General features: G+C 49.9%; 1 protein-coding gene across 1 annotated transcript in view; it reads left to right on the top strand.

The window, feature by feature from the left end:
* The first annotated feature begins 5590 nt into the window (after positions 1-5590).
* The window catches only part of LOC144732901 (guanine nucleotide-binding protein G(i) subunit alpha-1), a 72851-nt gene continuing 57196 nt past the window's right edge, over positions 5591-21245 (top strand). Inside the window, exon 1 of the mRNA XM_078614564.1 lies at positions 5591-7156. Coding sequence (XP_078470690.1) covers positions 7039-7156 — 118 coding nt within the window. The 5' untranslated portion in view covers positions 5591-7038. The remainder of the gene's footprint in view (positions 7157-21245) is intronic.

Raw genomic sequence — 21245 nt, 5'->3', positions numbered from 1 at the left:
ACAACTTCACCGCATCAAAGGGAAGATGGACGGGGCCATGTACCGTCAAATCTTGGGTGAGAACCTCCTTCCCTCAGCCAGGGCATTGAAAATGGGTCGTGGATGGATATTCCAGCATGACAATGACCCAAAACAAGGCAACAAAGGAGTGGCTCAAGAAGAAGCACATTAAGGTCCTGGAATGGCCTAGCCAGTCTTCAGACCTTAATCCCATCGAAAATCTGTGGAGGGAGCTGAAGGTTCGAGTTGCCAAACGTCAGCCTCGAAACCTTAATGACTTGGAGCAGATCTGCAAAGAGGAGTGGGACAAAATCCCTCCTGAAATGTGTGCAAACCTGGTGGCCAACTACAAGAAACGTCTGACCTCTGTGATTGCCAACAAGGGTTTTGCCGCCAAGTACTAAGTCATGTTTTGCAGAGGGGTCAAATACTTATTTCCCTCATTAAAATGCAAATCAATTTATAACATTTTTGACATGCGTTTTTCTGAATTTTTGTTGTTGTTATTCTGTCTCTCACTGTCCAAATAAACCTACCATTAAAATTATAGACTGATCATTTCTTTGTCAGTGGGCAAACGTACAAAATCAGCAGGGGATCAAATACTTTTTTCCCTCACTGTAAAAAATGCGCATGTTAAAAATGTACAAGTTTACTTTAATTGGACGTGATGAAAGCAGCCCACAAACTTATGTGTATGTAATCATGCACAGATAATTAGGAGTGTTGGCGAGCGATGTGATGGAGAGGCCCACTTTCATGTTAAGTTGTCCACAACTTGTGGATAAAGTGAACGGTGATGTTTAAGTGATCATCATCACTGGCCATGGTCAATCCACTGCTGGATGAAGGCCTCCCCAAGTCATCGCCATCTCTCACCGTCATGTTTTGTAACAATCCACCTGGCGCTGGCAAACGAGCTGATTTCATCGCTCCATCTCCTTGGCAGACGTTATCTGCATTTAAGTTATAATGCACAAATATCCGAAACAAATAAGGGACGAACATGGCTTTTGTTGAATGCGAATTGGTTTTAAATGGAACATTTCGGTTTCATTTTTATTGTGTTTATATATTGTGGTCAGCCACTGGTTGTCATTTGTTGACCTAGGCGACCCTGGCAAAAAAGAGAAGTTATTGTCCCAATGAGTCCCACATGGTAAAATAATGCCTATCAATCAAATACGGCTTACAGAGGCAGTCTCGTGGTTCATAGGTCAGAGCACAGAGCTGGCACTGCTGAAGGCCTGGGTTAAATTCCAAGCCCATATTTAAACCGGATTCTCATATGCAGCATCTTTCCATAGTAACCGATGACTGCAGTTTTCACAAAAGGGGGGCAAAGTTTATCCGTGTAATCCCGGTTGAGTAGTTTGCTTTGGGATGAAAGGAGAGAGAACCCGGAGGAAGGCCATGCCGAATAGTGGGTGATCATGCAAACTCCACACAGAAAGATGCCCGAGTGTGGAATCGAACCCAGCTCCTTCTTGAAATGTATTTCTGATCCACGTATCCCCCCCCCACTCCATATGGATGGCACAGCAACATTCGGGTGCATGTGGCAATGAATGAATGATGGAATGACTCATTGAGAAAGTGCTGTAAGACGTGAACACGATGGAGACACGTGTCCAGTGTTAATTGGTAGGGGATCGCTTGCGTGGGAGTTGTCAGATGATGCTTTGCTGGAGTGAGATGACTAAACAGATTTCCTGTCGCAAGGCAATAAACATGCATCTCAAAGGATTTGTCCGACATAAATGTTTAAACATGCACTTTACTGCATTCATAATTTTGATTTTTTTCCACCTTCGTGTGTGTGTGGCCTGAAAAATGAATGATAAGAGTTTCATTAACATGTGCATCTACAATACACGTTTGCCAACTGTACACAATATTAAAATTATTATTACCACAAAGATTGTATTATTTATTTTAAAATCAATATGCTACGAATTGAAAATAAAGTAGATGTGTTGGACCCCCCACACCCCCCACAAATATGTAAGACCAATGCAACAATACAGAAAACACAATTGCCAACACCAGCACCAATTATCATTGACTGATGTGTCAAATGGTCGTTGGCCTTCACATACCTGTAAACCCACACGGTTTACCCGTTTTCTTGTGCAGGGAATTGCGTTTTCAGGTCCACACGGCGTACAGCCGTTTAAATACGAGCAACAGCAATTTTGTCTATTTATTTGCGTTTCTCCCATGTGGTGATGATATTTTTTTGTAGGATGAACGTTGAGATGTATAGGGGGCACGTGGTGACCAATACGGTCTGGATTGGTCTGTGACAAGGTAGGGCACTGTTAAGGGGTGGACAGCTTGGCGTTGATGTCATCCTGTCACCGTTGTGACGACGCAGATGTTCTTTGGCGACGTCCGCGCGATCCAGCCCCCCCCCTTCCCCGACCAAAAAACAACAACAACAACCCCCACCCCTCTCCACTGCTGGCGCGCAAAAGAAGCCACAGACGGAACAGCGCGAGTCGCGAGGAATGACGCGGCCGCGCGCAGTCCGCGGCGGCCGCGTTCAGCGAGAGAGCGAGCGAGCGCGTGCCACGCCGTAGGCTACCAGCTGCTGCTGCTGCTGCGGGTGACATCACCCCATAGCCGCCTCCAACGCCTCCTTCGCCTCTTCCTCCTCCTCCGCAGCAGCTTTGTTTGCGACGTTTAGTTCATTATTTATTTCGTCTTGTCGCGTGGAGACGAGCGCTGTTGAGGAGTGACGTTCCGTCTCACGCACGCTCTCACACCCCCCACCCCACACACACATCCACACGCACACACACATACCCCCTATAGACTGTTGTTGTTAGCGAGCACCTATTAAGGGTGACCAGCATCACTCCACTCAAACACACTCCGATTAGCGCGGTTGGCTACGTGCGGTGCGAAAGAAGTCCAACGTACACGGACACGCTCATGCAAAGACAAAGGTCCCCCGTATAGCTTTAACAGACTGTTTGGGGCAAGTGCTGGTAACGAGCACCTAAGAAGGCCGGCATGGCACACGAGGGGGTGGGTGGCCAACACCACGCCCGGCCCCCTTTGTCTCCCTAGTGGCGATGTTTACACGGTACTCATTTGAGGCTGAGTCGACCGGGGGCGGGCGACCCAGGACCGGTTCAAATAATCGTCACTGATGTTGGTGGCCGTGAGCAGGAATCGAACTCAGTTGGCCGGGTTCGTGGCGCAGCGCGCTGAACGCGACACTACACACTCATGCACACACACTCATGCACACACACACACGCACATGCATACACGCACATGCACACGCACGCACACACACACTCATCACACACGCACATGCACACACACGCGCACACACACACACACGGCTCCATGAGATGAAGACCCAAAGTGCACATTATGCAGATAAACTTACATACACAGAGACGTTGGTGCGTACACAAAGACAAGACAAAGATCCCCCGTATAGCTTTAACAGACTGTTGGGGCAAGTGCTGTTAGCGAGCACCTATGAAGGCACACGAGGGGGTGGGTGGCCAGCACCACGCCCGACCGCCTTTGTCTCCCCAGTGCCGATGTTTATACACACCGCACCAGGTACTCATTTGCGGCTGAGTCGCCATAGGGGAGGCCCAGGACCAGTTCAGATAATCGTCACTGGTGTTGGCCGTGAGCAGGATTCGAACCCGGGTCGCCAGGTTCGTAGCCCAGCGCGCTAACTGACACACGACCGCTCCCCCCACACACAATCAGTTCGACATACCCACAACCCGCACATACAAATGCACACATCCATAAATTCCGACCTGCACGCGAACACACAATAGACAACACACAGTACACACATAGGATACACACATAGAACACACACACACAGTAAATACACACATACATAGAACACACACGCAGTAAACACACACAGTACACACACAATAAACACACACACACAGTACACACACACAGTACACACACCGTACACACACGCTGTAAACACACACGCAGTAAACACACACACAGCCTCCATCATTCCCCTTCAGCGTGCTTAACCCTTTCCACAACTCCAACCTACTCACCCAGCCCCTCGCCCATCTATCTGTGACCCAACCCCCTTGCGGCCTAACACATCTACCCCCTTACACATTTACCCTGTAACCCATCTACCCCCTAACCCATCTATCCCCTAACACATCTACCCCCTAACACATCTACCCCCTAACACATCTACCCCCTAACACATCTACCCCCTAACACATCTACCCTCTAACCCATCTACCCCCAACCCGTCTACCCCCTAACCCATCTACGCCCTAACCCCCTAACACATCTACCCCCTAACCCATCTATCGCGATCCTGCAATGTAAATAATCCACCTCGCATCTTCACATGACCAAATCTTATCGCTCCATCTCCCCGGAGAAATGAGCATCTATCGTACTGCCCCTATCGTACCGTCTCCTGTGATGTCGTTTGTACTGCCCATCAACTATTGAGAGACACTGGAAGATGTGTTGACACTTCACGGAGAATGCAAACTAAACGGGCAGCACATTGGTAGCAACATTTTATGAATTCACTACTAATCTAATCAACTCATCGACACACACGGGGGGGGGGGGGGGGGGGTTCGTGCCAATCACCCACCCCCCCCTTTCCATCAGCAGCCAAATAGTATTGAGCCCCTCTCTTCTACCCCACCCCCCTCTGCCCCCTCCCTCGGTTCCTCTCCTCCCATGGGAGAGCTCCCCCCAACGGTGTCTCTGCGCTCACCCAAATCTCTCCCCGTGTCTCTGCGCTCACCCAGAGATTCTCCCGTGTCTCTCGTCTCACCCAAATCTCTCCCCGTGTCTCTGCGCTCACCCAGAGCCCCCCCCCCCCTCCACGTTTCTCTGTGCTCACCCAGAGCTCCTACCGTGTCTCTCCTCTCACCCAAATATCTCCCCGTGTCTCTGCGTTCACCCAGAGCCCCCCCCCGTGTCTCTCCTCTCACTCAGAGCCCCCCCCCCGTGTCTCTCCTCTCACCCAGAGCCCCCCCCCCGTGTCTCTCCTCTCACCCAGAGCCCCCCCCCCGTGTCTTTCCTCTCACCCAGAGCCCCCCCCGTGTCTCTACTCTCACCCAGAGCCCCCCCCCCGTGTCTCTCCTCTCACCCAGAGCTCCCCCCTCCGTGTCTCTGCGCTCACTCAGAGCCCCCCCCCCCCCCGTGTCTCTCCTCTCACCCAGAGCCCCCCCCCCCCGTGTCTCTCCTCTCACCCAGAGTTCCCTCCCCCCGTGTTTCTGCGCTCACCCAGAGCCCCCTCCTCTGTGTCTCTGCGCTCACCCAGAGCTCCCCCCTCCGTGTCTCTCCTCTCACCCAGTGCTCCCCCGTGTCTCTGCGCTCACCCAGAGCCAGCAGCGCTGGCTGCCACCACCTCCCTCGTGTCTTCCCCCCTCTCTCCTCTTCGCATCCCCTCCTCCATGCGTCCCCTCTTCCCCGCACCCTCTCCTCCTCCCAGCTCCACCTCCCCGTACCCCCTCCTCCACCTCCCTCCCCGCCTCCTCCTCCTCCCGCTCGCCGCGTGCTCGCTCTCTTGGTCTCGCGCCCAGCCGCGCGCACAGAGCTCGCGAGCACGCGCACGGGCGGGCGCGCGCGTGAGTGCCGAGTCGCTCGCGCCGTGTCGGTCATTCGCGCCGTCATCGTAGCGATCATCGTCAGGAGCGTCGCTCCAGCGTCGGCACCGCTAAACGACGATCGTCATCATCGTCACGAAGTACTCTTTATGATCATCATTAGCCGACAATCATCGCCACTGGTCTCTCATCATCAGTAGTCTATCGTCACCAGGCACATCATTGCCACTCGTCTGTCATCATTATTCGGCCGTAATGATCACGACGTCTATTGTTGTTATCATCATCATCGCCGTCGGTCTTCCATAATCAACCCGGCAATATTCGTGGAGAGTGGTTCTGCAGCGGTTTCAGATCGCGTTCGAATCACCGCATCAGCACCGCCGATGTTTGCTTTCTTTTTGGGATTATTTAAATATTTGCCGCGAATATTAAACAAAAAGACGTTGCACTAATCAGAGGCGTTCGCGCGCTCTCCTCTCGAATGCGACGTTCGGACACTCGAACATTAGGAGCGCATTCTGCGGAACATTTATTCGGATATCGGCACGCGCAGCTGGGTAATTTAGCTCGCAGTATTCGGATGTTGGAGCGCGAGAATTTGGGTAATTACATTTAGTAGCAGCGTCTGTAACGGGGGACCGCTGGACCATCCGTCGAGAGACACCGCAAAACCGCAAATTCAGGATTTCGGAACCGAGTAAGGGTACGTTCAGGATCGTCAAGCGCGAGTTCGGATGTACTGGCATCCGTCGGGATAACAGTGCTACTTTGTTATATAGCACGCCCGAGTTGGCATAGCAGAACGCCGAGTGGGTGTGGTGTCAGTGCTGGCTGTGGCAGCCTTACACGACGAGGCGGGGCGCCTTACGACTTCCCTTGGCGATGAACAGTGGAGCGACACAATTATTGGTGTAGAGTCGCGGTTGTTCTCACGCAGAGTTATCATTGAACTTCGCCGGAAGCGACATCGTCTCAATAGATTAATAAATACATAAAACTCGGAAGCGATTTTTAAAACAAATTTGGTAGCTAAACAACAGCTCTGTTATATTAGAGTCTCGTGGCACGTAGAAAGAGAGAGAGAGACACACGCGCGCGCGCATCGCTGGATACAGACTGTGGACTGTGGAGTATTGATTGTGCGAAATCCTTCGGAAGAGACAAACTCGGATACGAGAGCATACCCCAAATAGCTCGGACAATTCACGGGTAGAGGCCAAAACGCAGAACAGTTCGAGAAATGTTGGCCTCCCGATCGCTATAAAGGAGGCAATTTTTTGAGATAATTTTATTTTCTTTCTGGAATATTCTCTCCTCGACTAACACAATAAAATCCATAAGGGGAGTGGGGTGGGGGTGGGGGAGGCCATACGTGGTTCAAAAATACTTCTCCGAAGACAGACCGTGTAAGACGTAGGGGAGCACATTCTCTGTGGTCGTCATGGGGTGCACCGTCAGCGCCGAAGACAAAGCAGCTGCCGAACGGTCGAAGATGATCGACCGGAATCTGAGAGAAGACGGGGAGAAGGCCGCTCGCGAGGTGAAGCTGCTCCTTCTAGGTGAGACAATTGCACTACATTTGGCTTTTCAGCATCATCATCACCATCATGATGATGATCCATCTGCAATTAGGAAAACTTCATCAACGTCGTTGTTGTCGATTGCGCGCAAGTTCACACATGCCCAGAGCTGACTCTTGCTCGGGTTGGTGTGTGGTGTGTTGTTGAGAAACAACAAAGATCACCCCCCCCCCCCGTATAGCCTCAAACAGACTGTTGGCGGCGCAAGTGTTGTTGGTGAGGAGCACCTATGAAGGCCGGCACAGTACTGGGGGTGGGTGGTCAGCACCACGCTTACGGACGGACAGAACGAGGCTTGGTAGAACACGACACTCGTGAAAAAGAAGAAAGGGCTTCGTAGCTCAACGGATTTCTCCACAACAAATAAAGATTATGATTCTGAACTCGTCCATTGACGAATTAAATACAAACAATGCGTTCGAGAATAAGCCGTAAAACACACACAATTTCTCGCAGCTGTTTATTTTACGAAAATGCGCGCGTGAGAACTTGCGTTAGTCCCATCGCCGCGGGAGGAGCACCCCTTTGAGAATTGTTACTGCCCGTGGTGGCGCTTTTCGCCAATATTGTGTAACATTGCAACACACTTGCCCGCTAGCAGCAACCGTGACTGGGGCATGTGTGAAGGCTGTAACGGATACACAACAAAAAGGGTCTCACCACCACCACTCTGACATACTCTGTGCATTTGCAAACACGTGGTGGGGGAGGGGGGGCGGTTGGGACAACACATGCCTCGCACATTTGGCAGATCGCATGCGGTTGGGTAAAATGTGAGCGCTACCACCTCTTCAAGATGCCTGGCTAGCATGGAATAAGAGGCTGCAATAGTCTAAGCCAGGGTGTCTTCTTCTTGGTTCTTTCGGTAAAGTCACGTAGAAGGGAAGTAATAAAATAATAAAAATAAAACATAATAAAATTATTCTCACGACGTTTCGGCCACAACGCAAGCAGCCGTCCTCAGGTGAAAACCAGGTCCGTCGAGGCGACCTGGTTTTCACCTGAGGACGGCTGCTTGCGTTGTGGCCGAAACGTCGTGAGAATAATTTTATTATGTTTTATTTTTATTATTTTATTACTTCCCTTCTACGTGACTTTACCGAAAGAACCAAGAAGATGAATCCCTGCAGTCACGAAAGCTTTAAATCAAAATCCAGGGTGTCTTCTTCATTGCAAGGCCCGAGAGCCACTGGCGGCCCTTGTGAGAGGGCCTTTAGTTGCGGCCCCCCTGACGTGCGGTCCTCCCCGACAAATACACAGCGAGTGACAACACCCCCCCCCCCATCGTGCTACTGTCAACCCCCCCCCCCCCCCCATGGTTTCAAATGTGTGACGAAGCTCACAGACCGATGATGTCTTATCGGCGAAAGTGCCCCCACCCCCGCCGCCGCATCTGAAAATGGGTGTGAACAAGCAATTGCAGGGCTGCACCTTTACCTTGATGCTACGTTGTACTGTATCTATTAACTACCACAATGGGCCAATAATGTTTGTGTGTAACGCGCGTGACGTCACTCCACGTCGACCAGCCTCCCTCATTAATAATCATGAGGAGGTGACGTCACTCCACATCGAACAGCCCTCATTAATAATCATGAAGGGGTGACGTCTTCCAAATGGACACCGCCATTAATAATAATTAGCCAGTGACGTCACTACACATGGGGGCGGGGGGGCGCCTCCTCCCCTCTCCTCGGCGTCAACCTACAACCCTCACTACAAAGGCAGAACCCTCACGTCACGCCATCTCCGTCACGCTGTTGAGACATCGAAGTAAAAAGGACGTCATGATGAACAAGGGATTATAACCTTTAAATGAAATAAATCTGTGTCACCGCGCCCTTACAAATTGCACACGAATGGATGCAGTGAATATCACGTCGCGGTCTGCTTTTCGCTTGCAAGTTTCAGAGTTACTGCAATACACCCGTCCTAGTATATATATGTGTGTGTGTTTCTGTTGCTACACAAGTGACATGCTAATTCATGGCGGAGGGGGATAGAAGCTGCACTCTTATCCAGGCTGACTTCACGGGGCCTTATTGGCCGATCCTTTAATCGGCCAATAGCCCCGTGAAGACCCATGGGTGCCATGCGTCTAATAGGATGAAGCTGTTTCTTGTTGACGGTAGGTTGAGTGAAGTTCTTTCGGGAGACCTCTTCGCAGTCAGTTTGTGCTCGCGTCAAATCCGCGGAGAGTTGTACATAATAGGATGAATAATCTGTGATGCCTGCGTTAAGCACGGATGGTCGTGCGGATAATGGGAAGGTCCATTGGGTGAGTACGATAGAATTGTGGAAAACACGTTTCGCCGTATTGGGAACTGTCAAACGCTGGCAGTTGTGCGCTTCTGCAGCCGTCTGGAACGTTCTTCCTGCCTATATCAGGCAGCCACTGGAGCTAGGCGCTTTTAAATCATTGAAAACTCCTTTATTTAGAGCTGCGTATGTGTTTAGTTAGTTTTCCTTCCCCCCGCACCTCCGATTAGCACGGTGTGGTTACGTACGGTGCCAAAGAAGTTCAGCGTACATGCATTGGATGGGTGGATAAGTGGGTGGGTGAGTGAGTGGGTGAGTGAGTGAGTGGGTGAGTGAATCGGTGAGTGTGTGTGTGAGTGGGTGGGTGGGTGAGTGAGTGAGTGGGTGAGTGAGTGAGTGAGTGGGTGAGTGAGTCGGAGAGTGTGTGAGTGGATGGATGGGTGAGTGAGTCAGTCGGTGAGTGTGTGAGTGAGTGGGTGGGTAAGTGGGTGGGTGAGTCGGTGAGTGTGTGAGAAGGTAATTCGGCGAGTTCATAGGTGAGCGAGTTAGTGAGTGTGTGAGTGAGTGAGTGATGGGTAAGTGGGTGGGTGAGTGAGTGGGTGACTGAGTGAGTCGGTGAGTGTGTGAGTGAGTGTGTGAGTGAGTGAGTCGGTGAGTGTGTGGGTGAGTGTGTGAGTGAGTGGGTGGGTAAGTGGGTGGGTGAGTCGGTGAGTGTGTGAGAAGGTAATTCGGCGAGTTCATAGGTGAGCGAGTTAGTGAGTGTGTGAGTGAGTGAGTGAGTCGGTGAGTGTGTGAGTGAGTGTGTGAGTGAGTGTGTGAGTGAGCGAGTCGGTGAGTGTGTGAGTGAGTGCGAGAGTGAGTGGGTGGTTGAGCGATTGGTTTGTTGTCCTTCCCCCGCACCTCCGATAAGCACGGTTGGCTACGTGCGAAAGAAGTTCAACATGCATTCACACATGAGGATACATAAATGTTGCCTTGTTACAATAACAAGGCTGAACGTAAAACACAGAGCACTGGCACACTTGTAAGGTGCATCTACCTTGTCTGCATTGAACACAACAACATGTGTAACAGCCTCTAAATACGTCTGCAGAGCATCTATAATTACAAGCATGACTAATCAGGAAAATGCATGTAAATGGATAATAATGTGCAATTAATTATTTCACACCTCATTAGAAGCCAATAACCTGGTTCTGGCGGTAGAGTGGCAAGCAGGATTGTAGCAAAGGGCTAATTAATGTGTAGCTGGCAACAGTGGGCGGTGGCCAATTGTGAGAAGGGGCTAAATGAGGTTTATCTTTTAAATGGGGTGGGGGAGGGTGGATGGCATTTCGTTCAGTGGGCGCCACGGAGGCGAGTGTTTGAATGCCTCGCCTGGTATGAAGGAGGTTGTGGGTTAGATCCTGACCCTGACGCCTGCTGTATATTTGCAGTTTGCATGTTCAGGCCGCGGTCGCGTGGATTCGTCTCGGAATCCTGCGGTTTTCCCTCCACAAGTAGAAACGTGCACCACACGTTTAGAGTATTTGGCTGCTATAAATGTCCACGTGATAAGCCACTTCGTTGAGCTATCATTTTGTGGGCCAGGTTGCTTGTGAAGAAGAGCTACATAGCTCAGTGGGCCTTACCTGGTAAAATAAAACAATTGTATAGTTTAAATCCCCCTCTTCCTGGGATATAATATTTTGAATGAACAATGCCAGGGTGGTGCCTGGTTAATACCTGGAAGGGAGGCTGCCTGGGAATACGTCTGTACGGTATTTTGAACTTCTTTCACACCGTACGTAGCCAACCCTTGCTAATGGGGGCTTCTCTGGGGTTTGTATGCGTGTACTGTGTTGAACTTCTTTTACACCGTACGTAGCCAACAGTTCCTAATGGAGGCTTCTCTGGGGTTTTCCCGTTTCTGCCCAACAATAAGCCAAACCACTCATGGCAGGAATTGGGCAGAGCATCCCAATGTAGCAGGAGAGTGTTGAGACTCTGTAAGGCTTGCCAAGGTAAAATGCATTATTATTATTATTATTTCGAAGCGAAAATAACAACACAGGAAATTCCACCCGTGACGTGTTGATTATTATTCTCAGTGGCAATCTGATGAAGGCCTCCTCACGACTGTATCAGTCATCGGGTGTTGTTTTACCATACTTCACCATACTAGCCAGTACCCGTGCAGTATGTAAACATCGCCAGGAGGGAGACAAAGGCGGCAGGGCTTTGTGCTGGACAACCAACCCCCTCGTGTGCCGTGCCGGCCTTCATTCGTGCTGCTCGCTAACAGCACTTCCCCGACAGTCTGTTAAAACTATATGGGGGACCTTTGTCTTTGCGTGCATGTCTGGACATGACTAAAACGCTGCCCTGGCAATGGCCGATGTAGATTTCTCCATTTGTGAAAACCTCATGTTTAACACTTAAAACTCGCTGGATTTCACATCGGCCATACGTGCAGTGCACCACATCGCATACCACTGTAAACTGTAAAAGTGCAGACCTGAAATGTCTTACATCGCGTGTTCACGGTCAAAGCGTGGGTACCCCTACATCTTCGGCGATGTCTGGGTCAGCGTAGAAGAGTAGGCCAAAAACACCCTCTCTGGGAGTCTCTGCGAGCGAGGCTCGCCTCTGGTGTTGGTGACCCTTCTGCCAGCAGCGGCGCGAGCAAGTTAATTGCAGGGCTGCACCTTTACCTTCACGTTTTACTCTCTTCTGGCTTAGCTTCCCCGGATTACTGTTCACGTGTGTTCACTTCACACGGCGAAAAAAAACGTGCCCGTGCCTCCGTGACGAACAACGAACTCTGCACGGCAATATGAGCTTCGTCCCCGCTCGTGGGAGCCACGACCCTTGCCCTCCGAGTTGGTCTTGGCAGCCCCTTGGCTCCTTAACGAGAACCCAGTCGGAACATTCTGGGCTGCCCCCGTCAGACTTTGGCTAAGCACGAGTCCTAAGGAAGGTGACGTGCGCGAGATTTTCGCTGTTGCCCTGCGTCGCTCTCTGATGGGGGATGTGGTTTTTTTGAAAGCAGGGCCTAGTTACGAAGGGAGATTTTCCAGGAAATGTCCCTGTTCCTGCTAAAAGCGCCTAGGGTCTGCAACGGAATGTGAGACATCACACCGAAAAGCACGCTGAAGAATATAAGAACACTGCTAATGGATCTTCGTTCGTTTTGCCAAATTCCTTTCCGGACGGTTCTTTGGCTGGACGAATGGGCAGCACTTGTCAACAGTTAATGACAACCATTTTTTACTTTGCGTATCAATGGAAATTGGTCCTGGAGACTGTTGGTCTTTGAATACAGGTACATACAGAGGGACTTCATGGACTGATAGGTTTAGCAACTGGTAAAGCTCGGCTGAGAGTGGAACGTGGAAACGAGTTTTGAAGATTTGATCGGGAAGGGGAGGTTATGACGGGTGTATCATAACGACGTTCTAAGGACTGATGTGACGATTAAAGCAAAATATGGAACCTTGCGGTGAGATGATAGTGATGGGACGCTGTGGGGCCATCAGTGATCTAGCCTGTGATGACCTCACGACCCCTAGCCTTGCCCTGTGACTTCTAAGCCAGGCAGCTTCCCACTCACTGGCTGCTGCTGTTGCCACGAGTGGTAGTGTGGATTTACCGACGCCCCGATGAAGCTGGATTTTAATAGCAGTCGACTGTGATGTTATTGCTTCATTTCTGTTGGCATTGTGTCTTGGCATTTATTGTTTTATAATGAGAAAGGTAATGGGCGCACGTATAACTTGCTTGTTTTTGTTGCGTTTGATTTATTTCGTGGCAATGGCCTGGTTTCCAGAGGCCTAAACAATTATGGTGGAGGTTTTTGTTTAATCCTTGACATTGGTGATGAGGTGTTAAGGATAAATGTATTCTTGCAGAATTTAACATACAGCTCTTTGTCAATCCACTGCTGGATGAAGGCCACCCCATGCTGTGTTCCGTCTTGGGAGTTCTTTAACCGTGCTTCACCTCGCTGATCAGCGCAGGTTTGGTGCCGAGGATCATGGTTCAGATATCACTCTCTTCACTGATGTCAGCCCTGGCTGGGAATCAGAACCCACATCGCCGGGTTCATAGTGCAGTGTGCTAACCAATGCACCGCCACTCCACCCAAACTTGAAGTATATGACAGCATAAATTTGCATTTTTGTAGACACATCCAGACTGCGTAATTAAAAAGCCAACGTTCTCGTCGTCAACGCTGCCTCACTACAGTGCGGGAACGTACGTGCACCAGCGAACGATTCGGGCTATGGGCCTCATTCAGAGCAGAGAGGGCAGAGAGATTGACTGACGTACTGCTTGGAGAACACAAGACACTTCGAAGAAAGCTGTCTTGTAAAAAGTGCTGAACCTCTTCTTAAACATCCGGCCACGGAGCAAGTGTGGTGTTCTTCAGACCCTACAATCCTTGTGGGGCTGGTAAAATAGGTACCATTTTAGAAAATCAAAAGTGGTTTTCCTGTGGCTGGACTGGCCCTCACCATGGAAACGTGGAATGTCAACGTCCTAGTTTATCGCTGCCAAGACAAATCAGCCCAGCACCGCCCAACCCAGAGTGAGACGCTTTATGTAACACCGATAAAGAAGTGGACTTCAGCAAAAAAGGATAACAGCTGATGGACCAAAAGGGACAAACATGGAGTGGACAACCAACATGGAAGTTTAAAGGTTAACTCTTCTTGGATGCACGGGGAAGGCAACAACTTAATTTGTGTGGGAGAGCCGGTTGAGAGGTAGTTTGCAGTGGATATAAACTGGCTCATAGCAATCAAAATACTTTCACAGGCACAGGGAAATCATCCGCATGCCAAACATAGATCTGGTGAGCCAAAAAAAGAAACATTCCACAATGCTCAGTCTAATAATTTAGCAATTAACACACCGCTAGTTCTGCAAATATGAACACGAAAGCCTCACACGCACTGGCTTGTGGAATGCAAACAACATCTTCACGGGTCGTTGTTTGTGTGTGTGTCTGCACACGAATTCATTATCAGAGCTCGGATGGATCAGGCTCTCTCACACACACACGCAGTGTCGCGTTGCCGAGCATTGAGTTCAAACTCTCGTCGCTACAATGACGCCGCCACGCTCACAAGCGCTGTCAAATCGGCTGCACCAAACTCCTCTCTTTTAACCACTTACGTTTTAGGCGAGGATGTGCATTGACTCGGGAACTTGGTCTGGATCTAGTAGAAATGAAGGGAGCGACGGAGAGGTGTTTTGACGCCACTGGCATTTACCGTGATAAACTCTTGATCCTCATGTTTGGATGGACATTTTGCCTTTCTTTTTGTAACTTTTATCCCCACCACTTTAGTCCGAATTTCGATTTCGATGTCACGTCACGAGACCAAGCACGCTCCTCGCGAGATCTCTCGCGCGGTAGTGCAGTGCTTCCGCGCGAGAGATCGACCCACGGAAGCGAACATCACAGAGCCATTTCTTAAGATCCCTCTCCAAGTGACCTCTGCTCCAAACGGTAAAGGGGCAGCATGTTCCCATCCTCTCTGATTATGAGTCATGTCCGTCGCATAACAATGAAACCAATGTTTTAATGAAATTCACCTAACTTAAGTGCAGATCCAAACTTAAAGCGATGGGGGTGTTTTTTGCGCGCGCAGTCGATGGGTCACCCCGGCTGAGACCATCAACTCATTACAATCGCGAACCCAGCCTGGTGAAGTTTGGTCAGAAAACTTCCATGACCGATATGGCATGTGAAGGCCTGAATCCCATGGTATATTTAGGATGGCTGGATGAAAAATCCATACGGCCGTGTTTCATATCCCCTTTGTCTACTGGTCAAATTCCGAGTGAATTTTAAGATACTGCTCGTGGATGTTAAGATAAGGCTTTACAAGGGCTAACCCCACGTTACTTGCAGGAACTAATACATTTATATATTCCATCAAGGTCCTTAAATATCTTCTGATCTCCAACTACTTAGCACTCCCAGGTCTAGGTTAGCGTGGCACTCAAGCTCGGAACGCGTTGCCACTTGAAATCAGGAAATCACAGTTGGTAGATATATTTAATACTGCTTTGAAAAACCATTTCTTTAAACTGAGCCTCCCCTCATTAGTGTGGTCGGTTGCCCTGGTTCTGTTTGTGTTTCCTGCTTTCCATGCATTGCACATTGGGATCCTAGCATGGAATGTGCAGTATAAATTTGAATTATTATAGTGAAGACAGGCACTTATCTTTAGCCATGAGAATGGCTTACACGTGTTGTTTGGCAATTCATCGTTTGTTTGAAAATACTGTACCATAAAGTGTTATGAGCTGTCATAGGTACGGTTAGAAAATCAATTGGAGGCAATTTGCTTGAAAATAGACCCAGAGTTAATTTGTTGGAGAAAAAAACATTATTGTTGACTTGCCTGCAGGGTGAATCATTTGTAATGAGTAAGTGTTGTGCAATAACATACACAGCACCACGATACTTCTCCGTAAAAGCTCATAAATCTTGATTGGGAAACGCTGGCATATTGATTTAATTACGAACGCGGAAAAACAGGCTCCAGTTGTTTGTTTTAACATCAAGTCGCTTCGAAAAAACGAGCAATCTCATGTGGACGGGATTAAGTCCTGGGCCTTGGGGCCAGCTGTAGGACATAGCCTCCGCTTTCCTCCTTGGCCTCAGGGTCGTGGTTTTGGTCCCAGAACCTCGCATAGAGAACCCGGCCTTGGCATCGGCCTTGACCCTGACCCTAGCCTAGAGGACCCAGCTTTGGCACCAGCCTTGACCCTGACCTTAGCGTAGAGGACCCGGCCTTAGCATCGGCCTTGACCCTGACCTTAGCCTATAGGACCAGCCCTTGGCACCGGCCTTAACCCTGACCTTAGCCTAGAGGACCAGGCCTTGGCACCAACCTTTACCCTGACCTTAGCCGAGAGGACCCGGCTTTGGCACCAGCCTTGACCCTGACCTTAACGTAGAGGACCCGGCCTTGGCACCGGCCTTGACCCTGATCTTAGCCTAGAGGACCAGGCCTTAGCACCGACCTTGACCCTGACCTTAGACTAGAGGACCAGGCCTTAGCACCGACCTTGACCCTGACCTTAGCCTATAAGACCCGGCCTTGGCACCGGCCTTAACCCTGACCTTAGCCTATAAGACCCGGCTTTGGCACCGGCCTTAACCCTGACCTAAGCCTAGAAGACGTGAACAAGCAAACCACGTATACATACTCGAAAAAGCAACGAGACGCAATTAAAATAAGATGGTGAAACGAGATTTAAAAAAATAACAGATTTTTTCAATCAAATTGCAACCTCAAAACGGGACAGTTAGTTGCATCGATGCATCAATCCACCGATTGATATCGGTTATTAAGATCACAATACATGCATTGATCAAAAGTGTAACAATTAATGTTTTTTGTTCAATTCGTATACTTGATCGTATATTGCATGGATTTGTTTGAGGTCACTACGTCCATAGCAGTGTAACAAAACAAAAAAGAATTCTTAGAATTGAATCGCGACCCTTCATTATGACATTTTTTGGAAACGCTGGGGAGGTGAATTGTTGCACGCCTGCCGGCTTGAACGCCATCTCTTCTGTGTGGCATTTCACACAGTTTCCTATTAATCCCATCCCGTGTTCGTTCGCTCCCTCCCTCCTCTCCGTGTTGTTTCCTCATCTCCTCCCCTCGCTGCCCTTTCCCCTCCCCACTTAGCGAGGCCCTTTGGAGCAGTGACCACGCCTGCATCCTTTGTTTGTCTACTCGTCTGTTTTTGTTTTGATATATACAGTATATATTTCATTGAATATAACGAAAAATTGGGGATGCCGCTTGAAATCCAGAGGTCACCGGATCGGTCGCTTGACACAGCGGTCGAAAGAACGGTGCAAGTTTCTTGAATCTCTGCCGATCTGGACACATCACAGCTAGAAGGGGTGGTGACCGGTGGTCCAGGCTTAACTGGGCTTGATCTGAACACATCACGGCTGGAAGGGGTCGTGACCGGTGGTCCAGACTTAACTGGGTTTGATCTGGACACATCACGGCTAGAAGCGATGGTGACCGGTGGTCCAGACTTAGCTGGGCTTGAGCCGTACACATCATGGGACCATGAAGAATGGGGATGCATTTACCCAGGACTGGATAGATCACGGCAGATGATGAACAATGTTGCTTGCCATAAAATACCATCTACAAATGTTTGACTTTAAAGTATTATTGAGTTATGTGTAGAAACTGTACAAAATAAATTCAACGATGTTTGGTGCATTTGGAAATTGTATCTAAAATATTCAATGCCACACTGTACCTAAGTAACACAGCGATTCGATGAATTGTCATGAATTCAGTATCGCGATACAATTCCAGAGCTGATTCCTCTGACTCATTTTTTCTGCTCTCGATTTGTATGGTTTCTCGTTTATTCTCATTCATCATTGGCACAATTTAATTCGTCCATAGCCCGAATGTAACGTCATTTGATTTGCGTGTAATTTGCATCACGACTAAGTCATAGATTGTCACACGTGCACAATTCAATGCCTGTATTGTGAGCGCCAGAGCCGATCAGAATCAATGAATTGATGCTTCGTTACTTGCCTGCTGAGCCCAGCACAGCGACTGGTGTTCATCGCAGCGCGTGTGTGTGTTAGAATTGTGGGGAGCGGTGGCATTGCGTTTAGCGCGCCGCGCCACAAACCCGGCGTTCTGAGTTCGATTCCCGCTCACGGCCAGCACCATCGGCGATTATCTGAACGGGTCCTAGGCCTCCCCTAGGTCGACTCGGCCTCAAATTAGTACCTGGTGAATTGTAAACATCGACACTGGGAAGACAAAGGCGGCCGGGCGTGGTGCTGGCCACCCCACCCCCTCGTGCGTCGTGTCGACCTTCATAGGTGCTCACTAACAGCACTTGCCCCTATGGTCTGTTAAGGCTATACGGGGGATATTTGTCTTAGTTATAATTGTACGATGAGGGGAGATGCCTCGCAGTGGTTAGCACACTGCACTATGAACTCGGCGACCCGAGTTCGATTCCGGCTCACGGCCACCATCAGTGATGAATATTCAAACCGGTCTCTGGCCACCCCCGGGGTCGACTTTACCGAGTACCTGGTGCGGTGAGTAAACATCTGCACCTGGGAGGCCAGGGAAAGCGTGGTGCTGGCCATCCACCCCTTCGTGCCGACCTTAATAGGCGCTCACGAACAGCACTTTGCCCAAGTCTGTTTGAGGCTATACAAGAGGGGGGGGGGGTGTCTTTGTCTCCGCACTCTACGCCGTGTGACGGCCGTGTGACCTGCACCGCAACGTTGCATCGTCATGCAAATTTCTGGCAAACGAGAAGTCGTTGCTTCACACCTCTAAACCGTATGAACCCAGTTGGTTGAAGAAAGGACGCTCCAAACGTTAATGCAAGTGTAGGGGTGTTAGAGAGAGAGCCGTTATGCATGGCAGCTTATGGGAAACAAACACAGTGGGCGGGGCTACGTGAGTGCACGGGGGGGGGGGTGCTCTCAACGACGTCCGCACCAGGCAGCCCGGGGCCCCACCCCTCAGCGGGGGTGGAGTATAAAGGGGGATGTGTCAGAGGGCTCGGGGCAGAATGTTAAAGCTAAACCAGTGAAGAGCGAAGATCGTCTAGCTAGAGCCCTGGACTCCCCTGGGACGCCGCCCTTGTCAGGGCCGCGCAGGACCGAGCCAGCGGCGTGGTCCCGAGAACCAGAGCTAGTGCTCTGGGACTCCGGGTACCGTAGCCCGACTTACCAGTGTCGGGCCAGACAGCCTCCCCTAGCCCGTTAGTGGAGGACTAGGAGGTAGGTCAGAGATAGCTAGCAGTGTATTCCCAGCTAGCCGGGTGAGGGGGCCGATACCCCCTCTAGTATTGTATGTCCACAGTTGTGACTACTTGTACGGAATAAATACGTGTGCCTCACCAACGGTGTCCAAGAGTCATCAACGGTACTTCACAAGTGTGGTCGTCACCTTCAAGCCACGCAAAACATTGGTCACACACGCAGCAATCCCTCGGGGTTGAGCAGTGGCGCATTTCACTTTGAACCCGACGATCCCGGGCCCGAGTTCAATTCCTGGCACGACGGGCTAACATCAGCGGAGAGTGGTGTCTCAACTGGTCCTGGGCACGACGCCTCCCGTCAACAAAACCACACTGACCAGCGTGGTGAAGTATGACGAAACATCATCCCGTGCTGACAGAGTGTGGGGAGGACTTCATCCAGCAGTGGATTAACAAAGGGCTGTAAATTATAGTATTATTATTGTGATTCTAACACATGATCACAAGTGCGGTACTCTAGATTGAGATGTTGGGGGTGGGGGGGGTGAATTGTTTTTCTTTCGTAAAGGAAAGGTGAGACGGGTGGCTCTTGTACGCTCACAACAACAACAACAGCTGAGAGTGGTGCAGGAATTACAGCAGCGACAATCACGAGCGAATTGTACCCGAACAGCAATTGCGCCCTTGCGATTACGCGCACGTCACGGGCCCCTCCGCTTTGCAATGCAGATCGTTCCCGACAGGTGGTTTTGCAAATGCGGCTTTAACCCCCCCTCTCCTCCCCCGGAGCACAATGGAATGTTGATTACACCTCGAGAGGGTAATCCGATTGAAGGCGTTACGGGCCACAAACAAGATCAGCGCGGCTTTCCCCGTGGTTTGGATTGCGTGCGCGAGTCACCAAACCTTCCTGTGGGAAGCTGCCGTGGCGTCGTGATCGGCGCTGCCGGTTTGAGTCGATCTCCAGGCGCGGCGGTTTAAACTATTTGACAAGTTTCTTAACCCCCACCCCTCCCCCCCCATATATCATGGGCCACCTTTGTTTGCCAGTATCAAAGCATGAAAAGTAAGAATAGGCTTTACCTTTTTATTTGCCAGAATGGGTTAAAATTATTCTTATTTTTAACTCTTAACCCCTTCCCCCAAATAAAAAAAAATAACTTTTATAACACAAATGTTGTACTTGTTGAAGGCAGTATAGTACTATAATAATAGAGCAAATGCAGAATCACTCAACCGGAATGGATAGATTGAAAGCATTTAGCGCGGGGCCCTTTAAAGTGCGGGACCCGTAGCATATGCTACTTTTGCTACTAGGATAATCCGGCACTGACCATCATGTACGTTATGTAGTGTGTACGTATGTTGAACTTTTTTCACCGTACGTAGCCAACCGTGCTAATCGGAGGTGCGGGGGGAAGGACAAAAAACGAAGACACAAAAAACTGTTCTAAAGAAATGGGGTTTCAACCTCGTATTTAAAAGTGCAGCAGATTGACCATGGCTGCTGCTGCTGATGATTATGGCGATAATGATGGTGATTCATACTGGGAACACAGCTTAATAGACGCCCCCTGTAAAGAGTGCGTTTTTTAATGTCAGACCTCATTTCACGTCAATTTTGCGGATCGATACGGTGGTGTAATGAGTTGGACGCACGCGGTTGCAATGCACCGTTCACTTGCAACGGCGTAGCCAGGAGTAAGCAACCGCAGCTTTGTTGAAAGTTCACCGTCGGTCCCGCTAGCGGTTGTCACAAAACCACGTGGACAGAGTCGGAGCAGCGGTGCTTCATTGTTCGCGCCATTGAGCTCAAATCCCTTCAATTCGTAAACCCAACTCGACGGAAGATTTCTCCAAATGGTAGTTTGACTTGCGTTCCGTATTCGCTGGTCAGGCCTCCCTTAATGCTTTTCAAATCAAGTAAATGCTTCGACTTTGCCTGTCCATCCGCAATTGGGGGGGTCGTGATAACTCTCGTGAAGATGATCCAGTGCGAAAGGAACGTTAGCACGACGTTGTGTCA

This window comes from Lampetra planeri, chromosome 44, assembly GCF_965212315.1.
Source record: "Lampetra planeri chromosome 44, kcLamPlan1.2.h2, whole genome shotgun sequence".
Taxonomy (NCBI): domain Eukaryota; kingdom Metazoa; phylum Chordata; class Hyperoartia; order Petromyzontiformes; family Petromyzontidae; genus Lampetra; species Lampetra planeri.
This window is presented reverse-complemented; position numbering and strand designations above follow the sequence as displayed.